The sequence below is a fragment of the Durio zibethinus genome, chromosome 1, assembly GCF_047325235.1.
Source record: "Durio zibethinus cultivar Kanyao isolate XHJ-2024 chromosome 1, ASM4732523v1, whole genome shotgun sequence".
Taxonomy (NCBI): Eukaryota; Viridiplantae; Streptophyta; class Magnoliopsida; order Malvales; family Malvaceae; genus Durio; species Durio zibethinus.
The window spans coordinates 30,091,448-30,114,923 of record NC_143162.1 but is presented as its reverse complement, the minus strand read 5'-3'; the positions used below and the strand labels follow the sequence as shown (position 1 = coordinate 30,114,923).

Sequence of the window (23,476 nt, the reverse complement as noted above, 5' to 3'; positions counted from 1 at the left end):
TAAATAAATTAAATATATAATATGTCACACGGTTATGATCATTGCAATTGATCGGAACAAATTTAGAAATTTTAGCATATGAATTGAAAGAGAAAGTTTCAAAATTTTTGCTTAAAAAGTCAAAGTAACTTTCTAAGTAACTTCTTTTAAAAGCGTTCATGGACTGGATGTAAGCCTAAACTTGGTCTATTCAAGCGTGCCCATTTAATTATTATTAATATTATATTAACATTTTAAAATTTTTAATAATTTTTGGAATAGAAGTTAAATTATGAAAATACATTATTGCAAAATAATTTAATCGCAACAAGCCAAACTTGAATATAAAATCCTATCCTCAAGAGTACAGTATGATCAAGCGCGGGTTTGAACTGGTAGCCGGTAAGGCATTTGAAGAGTTCAACAGTCAAGCATTTGAAGAGTTCAACTGTCAATGTTTCACAGCTGATATTACAAACAAAATTTTTAAGAAGATGAACCTTAATCTATATTCTTTTCAGATGTATGGTTGAATTTGCGTTCATTATCCAAGTAGGCAGGAAGAAAATTATGTTTACTTGTTCAGATGTACTATACTATTTTAGCAAAGTCTAAACAATTGACAAATTAATTGAATCTTCTTAGAAGATGATTCCATGGACTTTGTGCAACTCATGTGAAGTCAACAACAAAAATAAAACTTTTTGCCTGATGAATTAGTCTTTCCAACGTGTTACTATATGACAGGACTAAATGCCAGAAAAATTTTCTACGCACTTGCCTCCAGAAACAAAGAGAAATGAAGGCAGCCATGGGACTTCAAGGGCGAGCTTGGCATCTTGCACTTATTGGCCTGTTAGTAGCAACAGCTGTAGCAGTATCAACTCCAATTGCTAAGCCTGGGTGTCAAGATATGTGTGGGAACGTTAGTATCCCATATCCATTTGGCACAACAGAAGACTGTTATTTCAGTGAAGATTTTTTCATAAATTGCAGTTCGTCTGATCCTCCACAAGCATTCTTAACAAGAAGCAATATAGGGGTCACGAACATAACTGTCGAAGGTAAATTACTTATTATGCAATTTATAGCCCGTGATTGCTACGATAAGTCGGGTGCCCCAGTTGCCAATAATAATCCTTACCTCCGACTATCCAAATTCATTATCTCTGACACTGATAACAAGTTTGTTGCTATGGGCTGTGATACTAATGCAACCATTCAAGGTATCCAAAGGGACAAGGGGTACACCAGCGGGTGCATAAGCAAGTGTGACAGCATTGACTATGTAGCGAATTATACATGTTCTGGCATAGGCTGTTGCCAGACATCCATTGCTAAAGGTGTGAGCTATTTTGACATATCAGTAGGCAGCTATAATAATCACATTGATGTCTGGAATTTCAATCCCTGCAGCTATGCCTTTGTTGTTGAAGAAAATAAGTTTAATTTTTCTTCGACATATCTTCTTGATTTGCAAGATGAAATGATGCCTGTGATGCTTGATTGGTCTATCGGTAATGAGACGTGTGAAACTGTTAAAACCAAAATTTTGCGTTATGCATGCCAGGGAAATAGCACATGTTATGATGTGGACAATGGTTCTGGATATCGTTGCAAGTGCTTGTACGGCTATAAAGGAAATCCATATCTACCTAATGGTTGCCAAGGTATTTCCACCAATTCAAATTTCCTTTTAGATTTTCTTCAGTTTGATTAATTTAGTGGTAATACGAGTAGCTTCTTTTGTGATGGGATCTATTCTTTCAGATATAGATGAATGTAAAGACCCTAATCTTAATAACTGTGTAAAGATCTGTGAAAATACAAAAGGAAATTACACGTGCTTGTGCCCCAAAGGTTACCGTGGCGATGGAAGAAAAGATGGAACAGGTTGTGTTGCCACTCAATCAGGATCACTTGTAGTTGGGCTTACTGTTGGTAAGGAGTTCTAATCCATTTTTGTGTGACAAGTTCTTTGCTACATTCTTTAAGAGTCCTGTCATGCCCATCTACACTGGTTGGATTGTTTTATAATTCCCAATTGGTTTCTTCTGTTTGTTGACATTAATTATTTATTAGCGAGATTGGTTTCTGCAAAATCAAGGGTCATACACCAAATCAAGTCAATATTTTTTTTGGTTTGTTTAATCAGTGGATAAAGGTGTATTGTGCTTTTCCTCTTTGAATGTGTCCAAACACCAAACTATTAAAACGTATTAATTCGTTTTCCAATGTTAACTATTAGAACAACATATGTTAGATGTTCTTAAACTCCAATTTATTCTCTTATCCTCTGTAATCAAGTAATATAGTTGCAAAGAGGGATTATCAAGCGTCTCAACATGTTGCTTGCATATTAAGTCAATGTCAAATATATGGCTTGTGATAGTTTTTTCGATATCTATGGAATATAGGGATTGGCGTAGGCATTACAGTATTGGTAGCAGGTAGCACTTGGTCGTACTGGACATTCAAGAAGTTGAAGCTCATCAAACTCAAAGAGAAGTTCTTTCGACAAAATGGAGGTTTGATGTTGCAGCAAGAACTCTCCCGGAGGGACTCTTCCACTGAAACATCTAAAATTTTTTCAGCTGAAGAGCTCGAGAAGGCCACCAACAATTATGATGAAAGTAGGATTCTTGGTCGAGGAGGTTATGGCACAGTTTACAAAGGAACTCTAACAGATGGGAGAATTGTAGCAATCAAGAAGTCCAAAGTTGTTGATGAAAGCCAAATTGGTCAATTCATTAATGAAGTGGTTGTGCTTTCCCAAATCAATCACAGGAATGTGGTAAAGGTTTTAGGTTGTTGCTTAGAGACAGAAGTTCCATTACTAGTTTATGAATTCATTACCAATGGCACTCTCTTTGAGCATATCCACAACAAAAGCAAGGCATCTTCCCTGACTTGGGAAACGCGGCTAAGAATAGCTGCAGAAACTGCCGGAGTGCTATCATATTTGCATTCCTCAGCCTCCATCCCAATCATTCATAGGGATGTCAAGTCTACCAACATACTCTTAGATGATAGTTACACATCAAAAGTATCGGATTTTGGAGCTTCAAGGTTGGTTCCTCTAGATCAAGCCGGATTATCAACAGTGGTGCAAGGGACTCTTGGATACTTGGATCCTGAATACTTGCATACAAGTCAATTGACTGAGAAAAGTGATGTTTATAGCTTTGGAGTAGTGCTTATTGAGCTACTGACTGGACAAAAAGCAGTTTCCTTTGAAAGGTTAGAAGAGGAGAGAAATCTTGCCATGTATTTCCTATCTGCTTTGAAAGAAAATCGCTTGGTACAGATTGTTGAGAAATGTATAGTAGATGAAGCAAAGACTGAGCAGCTTAAGGAAGTTGGTAATCTTGCAAAGAGGTGCTTAAGAGTGAAAGGAGAAGAAAGGCCCACAATGAAGGAAGTGGCAATGGAACTAGAGGGACTGAGAATAATAGTAAAGCATCCATGGGTAAATGATGAGTCGAATTTAGAAGAGACAGAGTATTTGCTTGGTGAACTACCTGAGAGAGCTAGTTGTAGTGGCAGTACGAATGCTACCAATGATAGCATGAAAAATCATATAATATTACAAGTTCGTGATGGAAGATGATAGTTTAACGTCAGGATTTTTTTATCTCGTGTAAATGTGGCTTCTAGAAATTGAAACCTTAAATTAAGAATTCAATGTTGAAAATTTTTGTGATAGTATCATGTAAAATATTAAAATTTATATATTTATATTGTACTTTAAATAAAAATTATATATCATAGTTTATGTCAATATAGAAATATAAAATATATATTTTTTATTTTATTAAACCCATATAAGTTATTATTAAAATTTTAAATGGTATCACTTTCTTATCTTTTTTGTATTATGTATTATAATTTATGTCGATATAAAATTATAAAATATATTTTTTTATTTTATTAAATGCATATATAATTATTGTTAAAATTTTAAATCGTGTTACTTTCATATATTTTTTCATGTCATATTAATTTCATATTATTGTATCATGTTTTAAATTATCGAATTTACTTTATGGGCATATCATAATGTTAAGATCTCTTTCTATAACATAGTAATCTTACATCGGAATATTTTAAGGATTTGCTATAATATATAAGTAAAAACTTAAACCTGCATTTGTAAAATATTTTTTGTGAAATAATATTGTGAAACCTTTGGATTAAAGCAAATAATATCTTATAGGTTAATATAAGTCTTCACAAATAGTATCAGAACAGTTATCAATAAGATGAAAGGTAAGTGTTACATTGTGAGAGTTACTTTTAGAATTTTAAAAAAACTAAGTGCTATATATGAGAATCATCTCTAAAATTTTAACGTTCAGTGTGATATGAGTTTTATGATCAATGTGTATTTTATGCTGAGTTTGACAAAAATTTTAAGGTTTAATGGGAAAATTTGGGACACTTTGATCCATGTCGAAATGTTTTAAAAATCTGTTGTGATAAATAGTAATAACTTAAATTTATATTTATTAAATACTTTTTGTGAAATAAAAGAATAGTATTTTTAGAGTAAAATAAATAATAGCTCGGTTGAATGGGGTCTTTAAATTTTCTTCCATTCAACATTTTCTTTTTCTTTTTTGTGTGTTGTGTGTGTATGTGAATTGTAATTTGTGATGATTCGATTAGTTGTTTTTTTTTTTTAGTGATTCAATTGCGTTCTTCAGAGTATGTGTTTTAGCAAAACAAATTAGGGAGGTAGAAGAGGATTATGGCCATAAAATTTTTGTTAGTATTTTAATAATCAAAGACAAGTGGTCATGAGGAAAAAATAAGAATGAATTATACTTTTTGGAAAAGTAATATATAGTACTTTATTGGATTGGGCTCGAATCTACGTGTTTTGGGCTACGTGAAACCAACTACCAAGTATGGTTTATGAAACAAGGAATGCTACTGCGTGAAGGAGAAAAAAGTTGGACATGTTACTTTTAGCAATGAACTTCGATGAGGAACAAAGACCCTGAGAACAAAGACAATGTCTTGGTCATTATGAAGCAATTTTGCTTTTTCAAAGATGGATCTTCAAAGAAATGGTTTAAGTATTTATTAAGTATTGGATTTCTAATTTATCTTTTTTACTTTATTAATTATAGATTTTTTTAAAAGAATATTCATTTAAACTTTAAAGAACTTTGAAATTATAAAAAATTTATTATGAATGGATTGTTAATACTTCGAGTTATATTCCAAATTTTCAATAATTTGTATTGGTTACATTCTTTTATCTTAACAGATTCAACGTGTTGTATCATGATTTAAATGCATTTTTATTGGTTGCAAGTAGTATAATTCACTACAATAGTATAAATTAGTAATTTGACCCGAGTCAAGGGTAAATTACTAGTAAATTTAAAAAAGATTTACAAATTAGTGTTACTTTATCAATCTTTCAAATTTGGCCCAAAAAAAAAAAAAAAAAACCCCTTTAAAGAGTTAAGGAGAATTTTCTTTTTATTACTATCACTATCTCATATTCGATAATAATAATAATAATAATAAAATTGATATCTAATTTGTTAAATAATATAATTTTATCAAAACAAAAATACCTTGAAAATAAGAAATAAAAGTGTTTAGATCATAAATCTAGGAATTAATGTAAATTAATAACTTCCAATTATTTTGGCTCTTTCACTTTTGTTTGTACAAGCAATTAAAAAAATAGAGTTGATAAATTCAAATGGAGTTGATCACTTATGTTCTTTTAATTAAATTAAAATTTTAAAATGAGAAAAAAATGTTGTTATATTCAATTTGAGGCTTAAACCATTATAAATTCACTTGTGACACAAAAATTCACACGCGACAAACGTGCCAGAAAACTAGTAAACTTATAAACAAATCCTAACTTGTCATAGTTTTGATGTAACATGGATTTCCTTTGTGTTTTTTACTCTTGTTAAAATTTTTGGAGAACCCAATTTCAAGATTAAGGCCCCTTCATCAGTTCCTACCTGTAGCCCAACTTTGATTTGACAGCATGAATTCGGACCTCAACTTTATGTAGCTCCTCCGGTGGGACTTCTACCGTAAAATTACACTGAAATTTAGAAACTTATACCCTGTGATATAATTTCCCTATCGTCGACTCAAAGCAACATTTAGAAAGATGAGGTGCAAAAAGGTCATTTAGAAATTTCTAAATCCTATATTTGACGGTAGTAATTTCAATTTGCGTACCAAGAATGACTTGTCTGCAAGTCTTCACATATGAGACAAACTTGAAAATTGATGATAAAAAAAAGGACTTTAAGCATGATTCGTGACAGATTTGAAAGAATAACACACAGGATTAATATGCAAAAATATTAAAATAAAATCTAGATTTTGATATTATGTTAATAATATTATCTAAAATTAATTGATAATTAATGAAAGGATTTTTTTAAAATGAAAATATTTAATTTGAATATAAAATTATAAAATATTTAATATTTAATAGTTATATGATAACATCATTTTAATTCTAAATTATTTTCAAAAAAGCTCATTCTATTGATATTTTTTTTTTATCTTTTAGTTCATCAATCTAGGCGTTATCTATATCTCATGAGATCTTCATTAAAGTTTTTTTATTCAAGTCTCCATCTCAAACATATGTTTTTTTACTTAAATCATCATTACGGGTTTTCATTTTAATTATTCATTTTTTCTTTTGTTTTTTTGCACACATTTTTTTTAGACACTTTTTGCACATTTTTTGTTCACCTCTTTTCTTTCTTATTGCCTTTGCCTTTGATCCATCAATGACATTTTGATTAAATTCTCAAACAATTCCATTATAAGTCTGCTTTAGTTCAATTCATAATTCTTCAATTTAAATATTCACATTCAATCAAAATAAATTTTTAAGAGATATAATGTAGGCTAGGGTGAAGAGTTATGAAAAAAATAATAAAATAAACCCAAAATATATTTGAAAGGTTATAAACCAAAGTATCATTTCTCGTCGTATAGAGCACCTTGCCCTTTTGCCTCATTCTTTATCAAGTATCTCTTTCTTTCTTTTTTTTCTTTCATTTTTTTTATTTTCTTTTTCATTTTTGATTCTGTATTTTTCATCATTTTTTAAGAAAGATCCAAGCACAAAAGAGTTTTATCCCTAAAGTCATTAGGAGCCTTTTTTTTATGAACAAGCCTTTTTTTTTTCCAAACTCTTGCCCTTTAGTATTGAGGGTAATCCTTGGTGGGTTTCTAAAAAGAATTTAATATATTTAAAAGGGGTAGCAAATGGATAATTTTATTTCTTGTGTGGAAGGTAGAAAAAAATTATCATTTCTCATTTCAAATATGAATACTTTTCATAAAAAATATTTATTGACTAAGAACAAATTTATGAATAAACCATTGCAAAGCCACATACTGCATTACTTTTATCTTTCAACAACCCCATGCCAGTTTTGACTCTTCTCCTAAAATCGATCTTTTTTTACTTTAATAATCGCAATAGGTTAAAAGTCTCGACTTATTAATTTCATTAATATGAATGATGCTTTCAACATTGAATCTTGAATCATTGTCATAATTGTTTGAACATTCATTATCTAGAATATGGAGGTGGGTGAAATATGAAAAGATATATAATGGCAATGAAAATGCATCTATCATTTTATTAAAATGATGAAAGATAAATAAAAGACTAACATAAAAGACTCAAGTTCTTAAAGACTTGCATTATTTCCTAAAGTTCCTAAAGTTCCTAAAGTGATAAGCATTCATAAAGATTTTCACACCACACCACCTATGTGAATCTATCCTTTCGAAGGCTATCCTAAATGTAAACTAAGGGTGCTTAAAAAAAAGATATTCAGGTCTATATAAACAAAACTAAGTTTATGAGTCGATTACATGCAGGAAAGGTTTTAGTACCCCATTACATCAAAAATTGGTACCAAATTAATCATATATTATCTTACCTAAGCCTTAATCAAATATGGTTTTTATTATGCCAATAAATCAATTCCAATCCTTTTTTTTATTTATTTACACAACATTGTCATTCAAAAATTCTATAAAAAATATCATGCAATCATATCAAAACGTGTAAGCATCAGGTAAACGTCTTATAAATCATACCAATAATTATGTAAAGATATCATACAATAAGTATAAAATCATCACAATAAACTATGTAAATATCAACATCATGCAATGATAAAACATCATGCAAATAAATATTTAATAAATCATACAAATATTAATCATGTAAATAATAATAGTCATGCAAATATATTAGTAATCATGCAAATAATGAATAATTATGCAAGTATATTATTAATCATGCAAATATATTGTTAAATTAAATTCATGCAAAAATAAAACATCATGTAAAAAAACTAAATTCATCATGCAAATAAACTATAAAATCTTACCAATTTTTTTCCTTTTTTATTCTTTTTTTAATTTAATCAATAAAAAAAAAGGTAAAAAGAAAATAGAAAAAAACAAAAAATAGAAAATAAATTAAAATCAAAATAAAAAAATAAAGATAAAAACAAAAACAAAAACCTACGACTTGTATCAAATTGGCACGCAAGTCTTCATGCAAGTCATCGAGTCTAAATGCAAATCTTGGCTCCCTTAAACGACGTCATTTTATGTTGGTATAAAAGTTAAAAGTCTATTTCTTTCCTCAGATTTCCAATTCCTTTTCTCTCTCTACCCTTTTTTCTTTTTATTTTCTCTCTAAAGTTTTCCACTAAAAAATCCTCCGATTGGCCAAAATTACAAAATTCAGTATCAAAAATATCAAACAATGCTAGAAAATTAAAAACAAAACCCAGATTTTTCCATAACTCAGCCAATATATTCCTTCGACCACCATGCACTCATTAGAAAATTCAAACAATTTTCAAACAAAAAAACCCAAAAATTCAAACCTAAACCCAAACCCAAAATCAAACACTATAAAAAAAATTAAGCTATACCAATGGAATTTTCCATTAGTAAAAATTTAAAATCCATTGGTAATACTTTTAGTGACAGTTTTATCGATAAAAAATTATGTCAGTGCTAACTATGATAGTAATGCTATTTTGTTGGTAATGCTTTAAATCTATTGGTAAAATCTATCGATAATTATCAATGGATTTATTAGTGACGAATTTTTCAATAGAATATTTCATCAATACTTAGTGACAAAATTTTCTTTCTATAAAACCGTTAGTAATAATAAAATTCCATCGATAATGATAAAAATCTATCGATAATAATATTTTTAAATCATATTTAACTATTATTTTATAATTTTTTATCATTTTATTATATTTTTAAAATTTACTTTTAAAGTAATTATATTAATACTAAAATATACATAAATAAAAGAAATAAATAAATAAAACATTCCATTTCATTTATAAAAAAATAATAATATTTTACAAAATTATTTATAAATTTTAATTACAAAAATATAAAGAACAAAAATCGTATTTTATTTACTATTTACACCACAATGTTGAAAGTGGAATGAAAATTTTGCAAGACTACAATAGAGCACAATCTTTTAGGCATTATTCTATACATGTCATAAAGAATTTTTGTCTTAAATGTTCAAAATAATGAAAAACAATAAAAATAAAGTACAATAAGGAGACAACCTAATGTACCCCTTTCATATGGTGAAAAACATGGATATCAACTTCATCACCTCTACCCATAATAAATGATGACATGCAAATGCCTAAACAAAGAAAACAAGAAAAGAATGTGAGATGCATACAAAAATTAAGTGCTCAACATAAAGTAAGATAAAACATGGAAATTTCATATATAAACAATAACTAAAAACTTTGGTGCTATATACAGTGTCTTTAATAGCAACTACATTATCATCACGTACCTGCATTTACATATTCAAGAACTTATGTCTATCAGTCCATGAGTGTAAATTACATATTGATGTGTTGTCTTTGCATGTATAAAAGTGTAATCCATATTAAAGAGGTATGTAATTGCATCTATCTTTGTTACATATTAAAAGATTAAAGAATGTATTATGACAAATAATCAAGAATATTGTTAGTGATGGACAGAGGGAAGAAAAGTGAAAAGAGAACCCATAACATAAACAATATAGTCCACATTTAACACCTAATCCAAAATAGTTGGGTTTGTTATGGGAAAGACCTGATCAAGTATCGTTTGCACAAGTTATATTCTAAGTTTCAAGTATTGGAATTCACATGATTAATAGTAAATATTATAACCCATGCAACAGAAAAGTATGAAAAATAGTAATAGAGAGATGAGATGGATATTAATGAAAAATAATCTCTTATTCTATATATTCGAACAAGCGTAAATCAAAGGATATATTATTTACCTCATGTAGTGAATTCATACCCTCGCTTGACATGTAGAATACCTTTTTTTATTCTTGAAGAAAATGTTGGAACTGATGATCTTCCCTATACATAAGAAAGTAGCAATTAAATGTGAAACTTTTTGTAACATAACATGGTAGAAGCTTATTTATCTCATTAGGCTTTTTTAGATTTTTAACTTTTGTTTAGGGGTTTTTTACCCTTTTAGGTTTACACTTATAACATGATCTAAAACACAATTGATTCCCTACTAATTGAGCAATTTGATATTTCATTAAAATATATCAAATTCTGAAACATAGCTGTGAAGCAAAAGAGCTGTTTGTAGTTTATTTTATTTATATAAATAGAGACAATCTTTCAATGAAGATCACCTGACACAATCAAAACAATAATTTAATTAAAGTTGTTGCCTTACTATTTTGCAGTGCTTGTTCAAGTTCTGCAGTTGGGCCTCCATCACAAAGAGTCACTGTAAGTGGATCAAGTCCCAACTGACCAGTCATGTAGAGTATCTTTGTATACAAAACATTTGTTAAGAAATTACAACACATGATTATACACTTACACATATGATTATATAACACAAGATTAGGCATAGGCATACTTTTTAATCTCAAAATATTTGTGAAAAAATTACAACACATGATTATATACTAACAAATATGATAGAAAATGGACAAGTTCTTACAGAGCGTCAGTTGAATATCCAATCTCATTTAAGAAAATATGATAATGGGTAGGCCATGTGGTTCTTTGAGCAACAAACACAAATTATACAAAGAAACCAACATTACAACAAAGGATAAAAGGCTACCAAGGTAAGGTTTAGAACGCATTGAAAGTCAATAATAGGAAATCCTTGTCATGAATTATTAAATAAATTTAGCACAAACATCTCAATATAAAATCATCCAATCAAATAAATGAAGAAAAAAATTTCAAATCATAATTGAGTGCAACTAGCATATCAACAAGAAGTCAGAGTCTTGAATCGCATTTAACTAAACTACCAAATATATAAATCTTAATAATATATAAATTATTTCAAAACAAATATAAATCTTAACAATATATATTACTTCAAAATGAGATAGCTATTAGTAATATATAAATTATAATCTCAAATCAACATAATTAAATTTAATTTCTATAATTATTATTAAAATCTAGAAAATATTAAATATAAAACATCCCAACACATCTAAAAGTTAATAAATTTATAACAAAACTCAACAAATCTCAACAAAACTTTTACAAATAAAAAATAAATAACTAAACAAATATAAAAAAAATTCCCCAACAATACTAAAAATAAATCCAAAAAAAATTAACAATACTCAACATTAATACTCAACAAAAAATCTAACAAAAATATATAACAAAAAAATTTCAACAAATATATAACCAAAACCCAAACAAATTTTAACAAATATAAATCCAACAAAAGCTCAATAAAGTAGTAACAAAAACCCATATAAATTTCAACAAATAAATAACTAACAAAATCTCAACACATTAGTAATCAAAGCCCAAACAAATTTTAACAAATTTATAACAAAAAATTAAATCTAAACTAAAAAAATATACTACATAAATACAACATAAAATAAAATAATTAAAAAAAAACTTACTAGAGGGAAATGACACACTAACACCGATCAACACATTCCAATGGTAGTAGAGTACAATAAGGTGGTGGGGAGAGAGAAAGGGGGAAAGTGGGAGAGGGGAAAGGAAAGGGAATTAGGGATTAGGAAATAATTTAGGAGAAAAAAATGAGGTGACTGACCGGGGGGGGGGACATTTGAAATTTTTGGCTATTAGTGATGGATTTATCAATAGAAATTCCATTGATAATATTAAAAAAATGTTTTTAATACTTTACCGATGATTTTAGTGATGGATTTTTTGTCGGTAATGTCAAAAAAGAATTTTTTTTTATTTTTTTATCGATGAATTTTTTTTTCAATAAAATTAGCAACAATTCATGCCAGACCTTTAGTGACGAATTACTTATGGATTTTATTTCATCGGTAAAATGTGTCAGTAATCCATTAGTAATCTATCAATAATTAACGATAAAAAAATTTTATCGGTAAAATTTCGTCGATAATGCTTAAAATTCTAGTAGTGAAAAAAATTTAAATCCTAATTTAAGAACAATCCTAGAAATATAAGCAAACCCAAAACTCTCCAAAACAGAACCAGAACTCAAAATCAATCAAAACCTAGAAACCAAAACTAGATTCCAAATAACCAAAAACTCCAAACTCGAAACAATTCCTAGAAACAACCAAAAGATCGACCCAGAATCCAAAAATCAAAACCTAAAAAATTAAAACTTCAATTGATTACTGATTTTTTTATTACTTGTAAGTGCTTGATTGCTTATTGGTTTTTGTGTACTAATTGCTCGGTCTTTATTGTGTTCATAATGGGGTCTTTTATAAGGATTCGGTCCTTTTCAATTTGGAAGAAAAATTAAGTCCTATCGAATCTACCAAAGATTTTCAAGATTTTTTCTAGGATTTCCCTTTTTCCATTAGTTAAGAACCAAGTTTTCCTCCAATTATTTGATTATTGCATCCCAAAATCGAGTCCAAGGCTGAATCGAATTCAAGATTTTGAAAAAAAATAATTCACATATTTTCTTTTTCTTTTTTAGTTTTTTTGACTCTTTTGTATTTGACTTTTTGACTTTGATCAATAAAATTAAAATTAAAATTAAAAACTAAAATCAGAATTAAAAATTAAAAATCAAATTAAAATTCTTGGGCTTTTAATCATTGCACCCAAAATTCACTTTTTTTATTAAGGCACAATTGCACAATCAAATCAAAATTCGAAATCCAATGAATTCTAAAAAAATTCCTAGATAAAATAAGGTGTTTACAATATGAAATAAGTATAAAAGTCTAAATAATTAATTGTGGTCATTTACGTGTGGGCTTGCACCTCTTATTGTGTAGGTCTTTGACCTAATAAACTTTTGATGAAGAGATTTCTAATTTTTATAATATTTGGCTAATATTCCCTCTTTATTTCTAGATAACGGTATCTACCAATTGAGAGTCGTCGTAAGAGAAAAGTGAAGACAAAGACCTAGTCTTTTTAGAAAACTGTAGTTGCTTTCGCTTATTAATTATGTCTACCTAAACAGGTATGCAATATGATGAAAGTTAGTGTTTTGATATTCGTATATGGTTCTTGGGATCTAAGGTTATGTTTACATGTGGTGTCAGAGCCTAATGATATGATATTAAGATCCAAAATTATGTTTTTTAATTATATTTTCATACAAATGCTTGTTTTGGAATTTATATTGTGTTTGTCAAATTTTCATGTTTCTATTATCATTTCTAGAAATTAGATTAGCGCTTTTGTTTCTCTTTGAACAGGGATTAAAATCATACTAATAATTTCTAGTAATTCATTTTCTAGAGTAATAAATCAAAGTTTAAAGATTTGAATGAAATTCAAAAGTTAATTAAAACATTAATATTTTATGTGTTTTAATTCAAATTGACACTTGAATATTGTTACCCATGTGTTTTAAGTTTGAAACATATATTTTAATTGCATGAAATTTGAATTTTAAATTGATCAATTAGGAAGAAACCATAAATGGATTATGTATGAGTTTCTATAAAAAATTTTAAAATTTTTTGGGATTGACTGAATTACATCCCACATGTTATCGATACTAGATTAACCTCCAAAAAAATTAATTTCATGCAATAAAATATATAACAGAGATTGGCTATTACAAGAAAAAATCGAATTTACACCATTTGCAGTGTAAAACAAGTCATTGTTAGCGATTGTAGGGAAGAATCGAATCGAAAATAAAAGAAAGTGATTTGTTTTCTTGAACTTTTTTTAGAGAAATAATTTGATTATGATATTTATTGTATATAATATAACCATCACATTTGTTACAAAATAATTTATAAAAATACCAAGTAAATCAAAAAATTAAAAAATTAAAAAGTTATAAATTCAAATATAATATTACATCAAACTCACAAATATTGAGATATATATTATGATCTAAACTTCCGAGGTCTATCATCTTCATTTGAAAAGAGATTTCATCTTTTCAAACTAAAAGCTGATTATCTACAGGGTGAGTAAACACCTTTTTTTCTTATATACCAAAGTAAAATGAACCCATACCAACAATTAGATTAATTTTGCAGTAATTCTACCCACATAAATGTGCACTCTCTCTTATCCATTTAAATTAAATTTAATCTGGAGAAAAATATTTTCTAAGGAAGAAAACTAGATTAAATTGAATTTGGGTAATAGTTTTTTTTTTTCTTTTATGAATAATAATCAAAATTTATAAAAGAGAAAGGGAAAAGTCTACACTGCAATCAAATCAGTACCATAAACGTATGTTGACCATATGACTTCATTAATGCTGCACCTTCGTGGGGGTTACGCTAACTATTAAACATGATTGGTGCTACTGCTTCGCAATTAAATAGTTCTAAATCTTAAAACAAGCTTTCCCATAAATTAATAACCAATATTTGAATGTTCTCCATTTTATCCTAGATATAGTTAAGGAAAAGCTAAGAGAAAGTCATGGGTTTGCATAGTTTCTTTAAGGAGCTTGTTCTGTTTGCAGTGAAGTCAACAATTATAGCAACTTCGGTAGCAGCTTAAGCAAAACCGTGCTGTCAAAGCAACTGCGGAAATATCAGCATCACATACCCTTTTGGTACAGGCAGTCTTGGTTGTAACAACAGTAGGAGCTTTTTCATCCATTATGACACCACTTTCAACACCCCAAAAGCATTTTTAATCACCAGCAATATTGAAGTTCTCAACATCTCTCTGGATGGTTATTTGCGCATCCACAATTCGATAGGTTACGACTGTTACAACTCATCAGGACGTAGTTCATATTTCGATGTGTGGATCACGCTTTCAAAGATCCCCATATATATATATATATATTGCTAAACCAAAGATTTATTAATAGTAGGAACCGAATTTACAATGTAGCTAGTCACCCCTGATTTTACAATCCAACATCCGATATTATTACACCTGTAATACTACAGACTTACATCCAGTTATAAACCCTTCGACATATATTATTGACCTACGAGTACCTTTACCCTTATCTCAGGGAATGAAAAGCACTACTCTCGTACCCACAAAGCCAGCTATAACTTTAAACGATCACCACCATGCCATAAAGTTCAGTTCTCTCCCAACCCCGACCTTAGTTAGAGCATCTGCCGTACCATTGGCTTTTTCTATATACCTTCGTTAGTTTCACCTTCTCAAATCTGGACTTTAGCAAATCAATTTCCAGAAAAATGTGATGGGAGTTCCCATGGCCTTTCTTCCTCTTTCATAACCCAGCTGGTTGCTACCATAGAGTCAGACTCAAGTATCAACCCAGCACCTTCTTCCTTGTCCACTTTGTCAAACAATTCCAATGCAACTTTTATCGCATACAGCTAAGCTACATTCAAGCATTCTGATCCCAGGGGACACAAGAACATAGCCACCAATTCTCCTTTAGAATTCCTAATAACACCTTTGCAACCTGCTGGACCCGGAGCACCTTTAGCCGATCCATCCACATTGGCTTTGAACCACCCTTCTTCAGGAGGACACCACGACACCTGGGGCCTTACCTTTCTATCGCTATTCCTCGGTACACATGTTAGCAGATCAGTACACTAGGTCACATCGAAGATGATATCTTCTTTATTCACTGCCTTTACCCAAGCCAAAGCACCTGTTTTTGTCAAGAAAAGCAGATCTTCCAACTTTAACTCTTTCTTTTCAAAGACAATTTCATTCCTCTAAAGCCAAATGGACCAAAACGCGGCAGCACACACAATAGGTAACTTAAAGCATTGCAATACAAATGAATAGAGATTTACAGGAAGGCACTACCTGATACTCCACCACTCAGAAAATCAGCACCAGAATTGGGATATTATCAAACATGCCAACATCATGTGATTTGCATCTTCCTCCTCCCTATTGCACCATGGACAATAGCATTGAGCAGTTTCCAGTTCTATACCTTTACTCCTCAGGAAAACTTTTGTTAGGATTCCATTCAATATTAACAACCAAAGAAAGCATTTTACCTTGGGAGGGATTTTGCATTTCCAAATCTGACAAAACTTTGGGACAAAAACTAAATTCTCAGTCTGTATAAGAAATTCTTACACTTTTTTAACCGAAAACTTGCCTAGCCTATCATGTTCCCATGCTATCCTATCCTTCTTAGAAGGCATCAGTACATACCTTTTGATTAATGACTGCATGTTCCTTAACCACCCTGTCTCCCATTCCCGAAGCTGTCTTCTAAAAAAGTTCTCCCATAGATGATGACATAACTTACCACCTAATGCATAATCACACACCTTCACTCTCTTGTTAATTGCCAAAATATAAAGTCTGGGAAATATCTGTCTTAAAGTTCTTTCATCACACCATCTATCCAACTAGAATAGGATGTCAGCCCCATTTCCTACCAACCATCTACAGCTTTCCCTGCCTACAAACCTCTTTACCTTATTATCCTCATTCAGTTTGATCACATCTTTCCATTGACGAGACATTCTATTTATATGGTTTGTCCCCAAAAACTAGTCCCTACTACCCGTCCCATACTTAGCCACTCTCCTCCAAAGTGATGTTGGTTCATATGCAAATCTCCACCACCACTTAGTGTAGACACCCTATTTTGTCAGGGGTTCTTTGTCAATCGAGACTAATCTAAGCTCGGGTGTAGGGATTTTTATTCATTTTTGTTTTAGATTTTTCTATTTTTGTATTTATCATTTTTATTCCTTTTTATGGTCTATCTATTGTTTAATTTCTTTTTCTTTCTCCATTATCTGATTAATTTAGAAAAAAAAAAAAAGAAAAGCTGAAAAAATGAGATTAGGATTGGTGCTAATCTTTTGATTTGGATGCTAATTAGAATTGAATTGAAACTCTATCAGCATGGATCTATATATCAACAATGAACACACAGAAAAAGGCAGACACTGGCTGAGAGGGAGTGAACAGAGAGAGACAGAGATGAAAAGGGTGAAATGGCTTGGTGTAGTTTAAGGTCAATCCATATTCCAACCATCGATGTGGGTGTACTACACACTCGCTCTCCATTAGCCGCAGCTGGACGAGTAGTTCTGGGATAAAAGAGGCTGTGGCAACTGACAAAGCTCCAGCTGCTTGGGGACCATATTCTCAGGCCAACAAGGCCAATAATCTTCTCTTTGTCTCTGGTGTTCTTGGTCTTATTCCACAGACTGAAAAGTTCATTTCAGACAGTGTAGAGGATCAGACAGAACATGTACTAAAAAATATGGGAGAAATCCTCAAAGCTAGTGGTGCTGATTATTCCTCTACGGTTAAGACAACAATTATACTGGCTGATTTGAAAGACTTCAAGAAAGTAAATGAGATTTATGCTAAATAATTTCCTTCACCTGCTCTAGCTCATTCAACATATCAGGTTGTAGTATTGCCATTGGATGCCAAGATTGAAATCGAATGCATCGCTGCACTCAAGGCATGATGAAGGGGAAGTTTAATCTTTCCGGTTTTGCATTTAGCTGTCAATTCCAATTGCATTAATGAACTTGTTTAAGACTTGAAAAGGCTAGTTCAGATGCCGTTGTCTGATGGCAGTTAGTGATTCCATTTGGCATCTAGAAACCAGCAATTCTTGCATAACAGCTACTTGACGAGAAGCCAGAACCAGTCAGAACACACCTGCGTAATATGATCATTGTTCCCGAAATGATTGGAAGCATTATCGGTGTGTACAATAGCAAGACATTCAATCAAGTTGCAATCAAGCTTGAAATGATTAGCCATTACCTTGCTGAGTTCTCTAATTCGTACAAACCAGTTAAGCATGGTAGACTTGGTATTGGTGCTACTCATTCTTCTAAGCAGTTCCTTTTAGTCGATTTATGTGTCTAGAGTTGAATCGGGTCAACCTTCCAACCGAACCGTTTCGATTTTTTTTTTCTGAGTATTTTTTTAGTATTTTTTATTTTTATTTTTTGTTTATTTTCTTTGTTTTTTTGTAGCTTTATTTTATTTTATTTATTTATGTGTTTGTTTATTTTTTTTAGAATATTTTTTCATGAATAAATAAAAAAAGAATCAAAAATATAAAATAAGTTTTTTTAAAAAATATTTTTGAGGAAAAATTGAAAGTATCAATTTTTCTTAAAAATAAATTTTTTATAAAAAATATATTTTTGAGAAAAAGTTAAAAGTATCAATTTTTTTTGAAAATAAATTTTTCAAACAAAATTTTTTTGAGGAAAAGTTGAAAGTATCAATTTTCCTTAAAAATAAGTTTTCTAAAAAATATTTTTGAGGAAAAGCTGAAAGTATCAATTTTTCTTGAAAATAAGTTTTCTAAAAAATATTTTTCAGGAAAAGTTGAAAGTATCAATTTTTTCTGTACAAAAGCAATCATTTTTTTTTTCTTTTTTATTTTCTTGGATTTTCTTTAATGTTAAATAATCCGATAATAGAGCCTCTGTAAGTGAAACAATAGTTTTCTTGCATACTCTTGAGGTGAGAGAATTTTTTTTTTAATTTTCTGCTAAAAGTATTAGAGTTAATTGAGAATAATTTTCAATAATTAATTACTTGGTAAATTTTTAAGGCTTATTGGATAACATAAAATTAAGCTGGTACCATCTTTCGATGGGCGATATGAGGCTGCTATAACCTTCCTCACACGTAACCGAACTCTCGAACCCTGTTCTGGTTAGTAGACCTAAACTTATTCTTTTAGGGACCCTTAAACTTCGGTGTTCCCTGAAAGGACAGATTCCTTAGGTGGTCAATCACACCTAGATAAAAAAGATTGGTGGCGACTCATTCAAGTCAATGTCTAGCGATAGATCCCTAGATCTAGACGTTATGACAGCTTGGCGACTTCACTGGGGACGTTCGAGAGTCAGGTCAGCAAATAAATTTATGTTATCCAAAAGCCTAATAAAATTAAACCTTTTGTATAGATTTTTTATTCATTCATGTTTATTTACTTTATTAATTATGTCATTCATATGCATATGCATAACATGAGCTCTATACCCGAGCTCCGTCCCTCTAGGAGGGAGTAAAGTACCTATTGCTTTCGTGAAGTTTAATGCCTTCGCAGTGATTAGCGAAATACTCCCATTTAAATTGAACATTTTCCGCTTGTAGCCTGTAATGGGTGAGGATTAGGGTACCTTACTAGTTTGTGATGAACAATGATGTAAGGAGCAATTTGGAAACCTTTAGACTTTAACCTTGAACCACATATAGTGAACCTTAGAAGTGCCTAAACCTAAGATAAAGCCCTTTCTACCCAATGATAGGTATACCCTAAAACTAGGACACAAGAAGAATGCTTATCTAATCATTTTGATTGTTTGACTTTGTGCATCATTTTCATTATCATATATAACATTATGTGTCGGCATCACTTTTATTTCATCAATAAAACTAACTATGTTGTTTGTCTGATTTTATGCATCTGTATTGTTTTCATGATCATATTTTAACACAATCATTTGCATCCATTTCATATTAGATTTCATCCATAAAAATGTTCATTTTATTCGTGCATCAACGTATCATACATAAAGCATAGCATAGCATTTTTAATCATAATTGTGGTGCTAAAAGTTCAAGGATAGCTCCACCAAGTAACCTTATTCACTAATACAATACAAAAGCTCAAGCTAGACTAAAGGAACAAGAAAATTTCAATCATTTTGAGAGAATAAAGAAAGCTCATGAGAAGTTAGAAGATGAGTTGAATAAGATTTTAGAGGCTTTGAACAAGTTAAACAAGGGGAAGGCAATTGAGGAGAATGCTAGCCTACAAGATCATCCCCTACAAGAGGAGGATGACCCACTGTACCCTCATAGTTTCAAGCCATATCAAGTCCAACCTGCACAAGGTCCACCATCATAGCAGTTCACCTATCGTGTAGGGTACACATATCCCAAAATAACATGAGATTCAAATCAAGGACAGTACCAAAGTTATATAAATTTTGTCTTTACTGAAAAAGCAGTAGAACTAAATCAGTCCCTAATTTGGATGATCTAAAAGAATAAAAAAAAAATTGAGACCCAAAGAGAAGGAGCTTGTAGAAGCTTTAAAAGTTGAACAAAAGATAAACTTGTTAGAGGAAAGGTTACGAGTAGTGGAAAGAGTGAGTTTTTATGGTTCTGTCGATGCTGATGGACTTTGTTTAGTCCTGGATATGGTTATCCCTTCAAAGTTTAAAGTGTCAGAGTTCAAGAAATACGATGATACAAGGTGTCTGAAAACTCACATTACTATGTACTATCGACAAATGGCTGCCCATGCCAATAATAAAAAGCTCTTGATGCACGTCTTTCAAGATAGCCTAACAGACTCTACTGCTAGATGGTATGTCCAGTTCGACAGGTCCCGTATTTATTCTTGAAGTGATATGACCCATGTTTTCATTAGTCAATATCGGTATATAATAGACTTGGCCCTTAATCGTCTTTCTTTACAGAATATAGAGAAGAAAGCAACTAAATCATTCAAAGAATATGTCCAGAGGTGGAAAAACATGATGACTCAGGTGCAACCTTCTTTGACTGAAAAAAAGACCACCATATTGTTTGTTAGTACTTTGAAATCTTTCTATTATGAAAAGATGATAGGGAATGCCACAAAAAATTTCGTTGACATGGTGATTTCAGGCGAAATCATTGAGAATGTCATTAAAAATGGTAAGCTGAAAGGAGGAGAAACCAAGAAGGCACCCAAAAAGAAAAAGATTGAAACTTAAGCTGTAGGCTTTGACAGATAGTTCAAGGGATATCAACCCTATCCACCCTCAGATTACTCTTCATACTATCATACTGTGAACAATACTTCATCTTATCCATACCAATCAGCCCCACACCATATAATTCATCCATATACCAGCCCATTTTTATCCCCCAAGCTCCCATATACAACCTTAACAATCAAACTCTTGCAAGACCTGAAATTCATCCTATCAGCCTGAAAAGTGATTCACGAGAACAACGGACTATTCAAGAAAAGCTCGTATTTGATCCAATCCTCATGACTTATACGAAGTTATACCGAAAGCTCTATAATAATCACATGCTTGCCCCCAAGTTGTGTGAAGCTGCTTAAGCTATCTTATTCTAAGCAGTATGATCCTATAGTTCATTGTGACTATCACTATGAAATTGCTGGCCATTTCACTAAAAATTACACTACTCTAAAGCATAAGATGCAATGGTTAATCAAGAATAGAATGATAAGTTTTGATCAAGAAAGAGCAACAATACCTAATATTAGTGGTAATCCATTGCCTAATCATAATGTCAATGCTCTGAATGAGAATCAAGAATATGTTAATTCAAAAAGGCTTGAAGAGTTGTAATGAATCAAGGGGACGAGATAAAAATCCTTCACTTGATTGCACAAGGGCATGATTTTAAAGAAGGATGTTAAAACTGGTTGAATACTACTTATCATTCTAAGAGTTCTTTTAAAGTAATGTTAGGATTTCTTTTTTGCAATATGATTTCACTTGTTATCATTTAAATAAAGGCAAGTTAATGCATTGCATTACCTTTTCTCTTTCACTTGACCGTTACTCCATGCTCTGTTACCTTTTATAAATTTATATTTCCATTCTCAAATTTCAAATGATGAATATTTAGATAATGATAACAATAATTCTGAGATTTAATTTTGAGAACTCATCCACATTAATATGAAGAGATGATTTGAGCAAAAAAGTAAGCTGTTACTAGAGGTGAAATAGATATGTCTTGAAGATGTATAATCTTTTATACAGGTTCATGAGCTTTGTTCAATAGATGATGTTCAAAAAAAGTATTCACAATTGAGATAAAAAATGGCCATCTTTCTTTTACAATTCGAAAAACCATTTATTGCTACCCCTTTGAGCCTATTATGATTTCTTTTTCTGAAAAACCCCAACCAAGGAACACCCTCTACACTGGGGGGCAATTTAAAAAAAATTACAAAGGTCTCAAAGATGAAAAGAGAAAGAAAAGCAAAAGACAAAATAAATGCCACACATGATTTGGGATAAAATAATGAGAATCATTTATGTGAGGAAAGAAAAAAGTAGTGAAATGATGTGGGGGAAAAATTTTAAGTTGCATCAAATGATCCTTTAGTCTTGAACCTTTTTAATACATGTTTTGAGCCTATTATATCCATTTTTTTTATGATCTCTCACCTTGACCTACATTACAACCTTGAAAAGTCCATTTAGATCAAGTGTGAATGCTCAACTTGAATATCATATGTTGAATGAAGGCATGCTCATGATGAAACAATGGAATCATGCTACATTACTCTAAAGTTTGATGTGTGGAAAGATATCAACAATGGATGAAAAATGAGAAAAAATAAAAAAATAAAAAAAATGGAGAAAAAAAGAAAGAAAAAATGAAAAAATGAAAAAAAAGATTCAAATCGAAAACCTGAAAAGGTGATTTGGGTAAAAAAAGATCTAGGTCAAATGGTTCACATGGATGAAAGATCAAAGACATCTAAAGATCCCTCAAAGACTGGGGCAAAGTTCACCAAGCTCAAAATGACTTTAACAGTAAATGGAATGAGTTTTTGAAAAAGAATCCTAGATTAATGTTGAGAATTATCTAAATATTCATCATTTGGACATACCATTCATCCCAATGACATGTATCTAATTTATTTCCTTTCTCATTTGTTTTGTACCAAAATAGATCTTCATTGATTATCTTTACCATAATTCACCTTGTGTTCTCTTACTGTTACATCCCTAGAATAAATCAAGAAAATATATGAGTGCATTATAATTGTTAAGAATTGAAATGATGATAAATGAATGACAATGTGCACAAAAAAGTCTTGTATTCTTTTAAAGAGAAATATAAGATGATGGTGGTAACAAAATGAAAAAATGGCAAAAACCTAAAAGAGATGATTTGAAAGGACATATGATATGACCAAATGGAGAATATGATGATGGATTGGATAATAAAATGAAGATGGGGTAAATCTTGAAAAGTGGTATAATCAAGTGATGAATATGGGGATGTATTGA

General features: G+C 30.6%; 1 protein-coding gene and 2 pseudogenes across 2 annotated transcripts; all 3 read left to right on the top strand.

Annotated features, from left to right (window-relative positions):
• The first annotated feature begins 385 nt into the window (after positions 1-385).
• Positions 386-3,707, top strand: LOC111312237 (putative wall-associated receptor kinase-like 16). Of its 2 annotated transcripts, XM_089764353.1 has the most exons (4): positions 396-1,043; positions 1,206-1,649; positions 1,750-1,920; positions 2,397-3,707. In XM_089764353.1, exons 1-4 carry the CDS (start codon positions 779-781, stop codon positions 3,587-3,589), a joined length of 2,073 nt encoding a protein of 690 aa, XP_089620479.1. In that variant the 5' UTR covers positions 396-778; the 3' UTR covers positions 3,590-3,707. The 2 variants fall into 2 exon arrangements, with proteins under 2 accessions (XP_022768052.2, XP_089620479.1); XM_022912317.2 differs by having other exon boundaries at positions 386-1,649.
• Positions 3,708-14,939: 11,232 nt separating this feature from the next.
• LOC111310758 (wall-associated receptor kinase 2-like) overlaps positions 14,940-23,476 on the top strand; it is a 31,129-nt pseudogene continuing 22,592 nt past the window's right edge.
• LOC111312242 (reactive Intermediate Deaminase A, chloroplastic pseudogene) lies at positions 17,423-18,165 on the top strand (annotated as a pseudogene).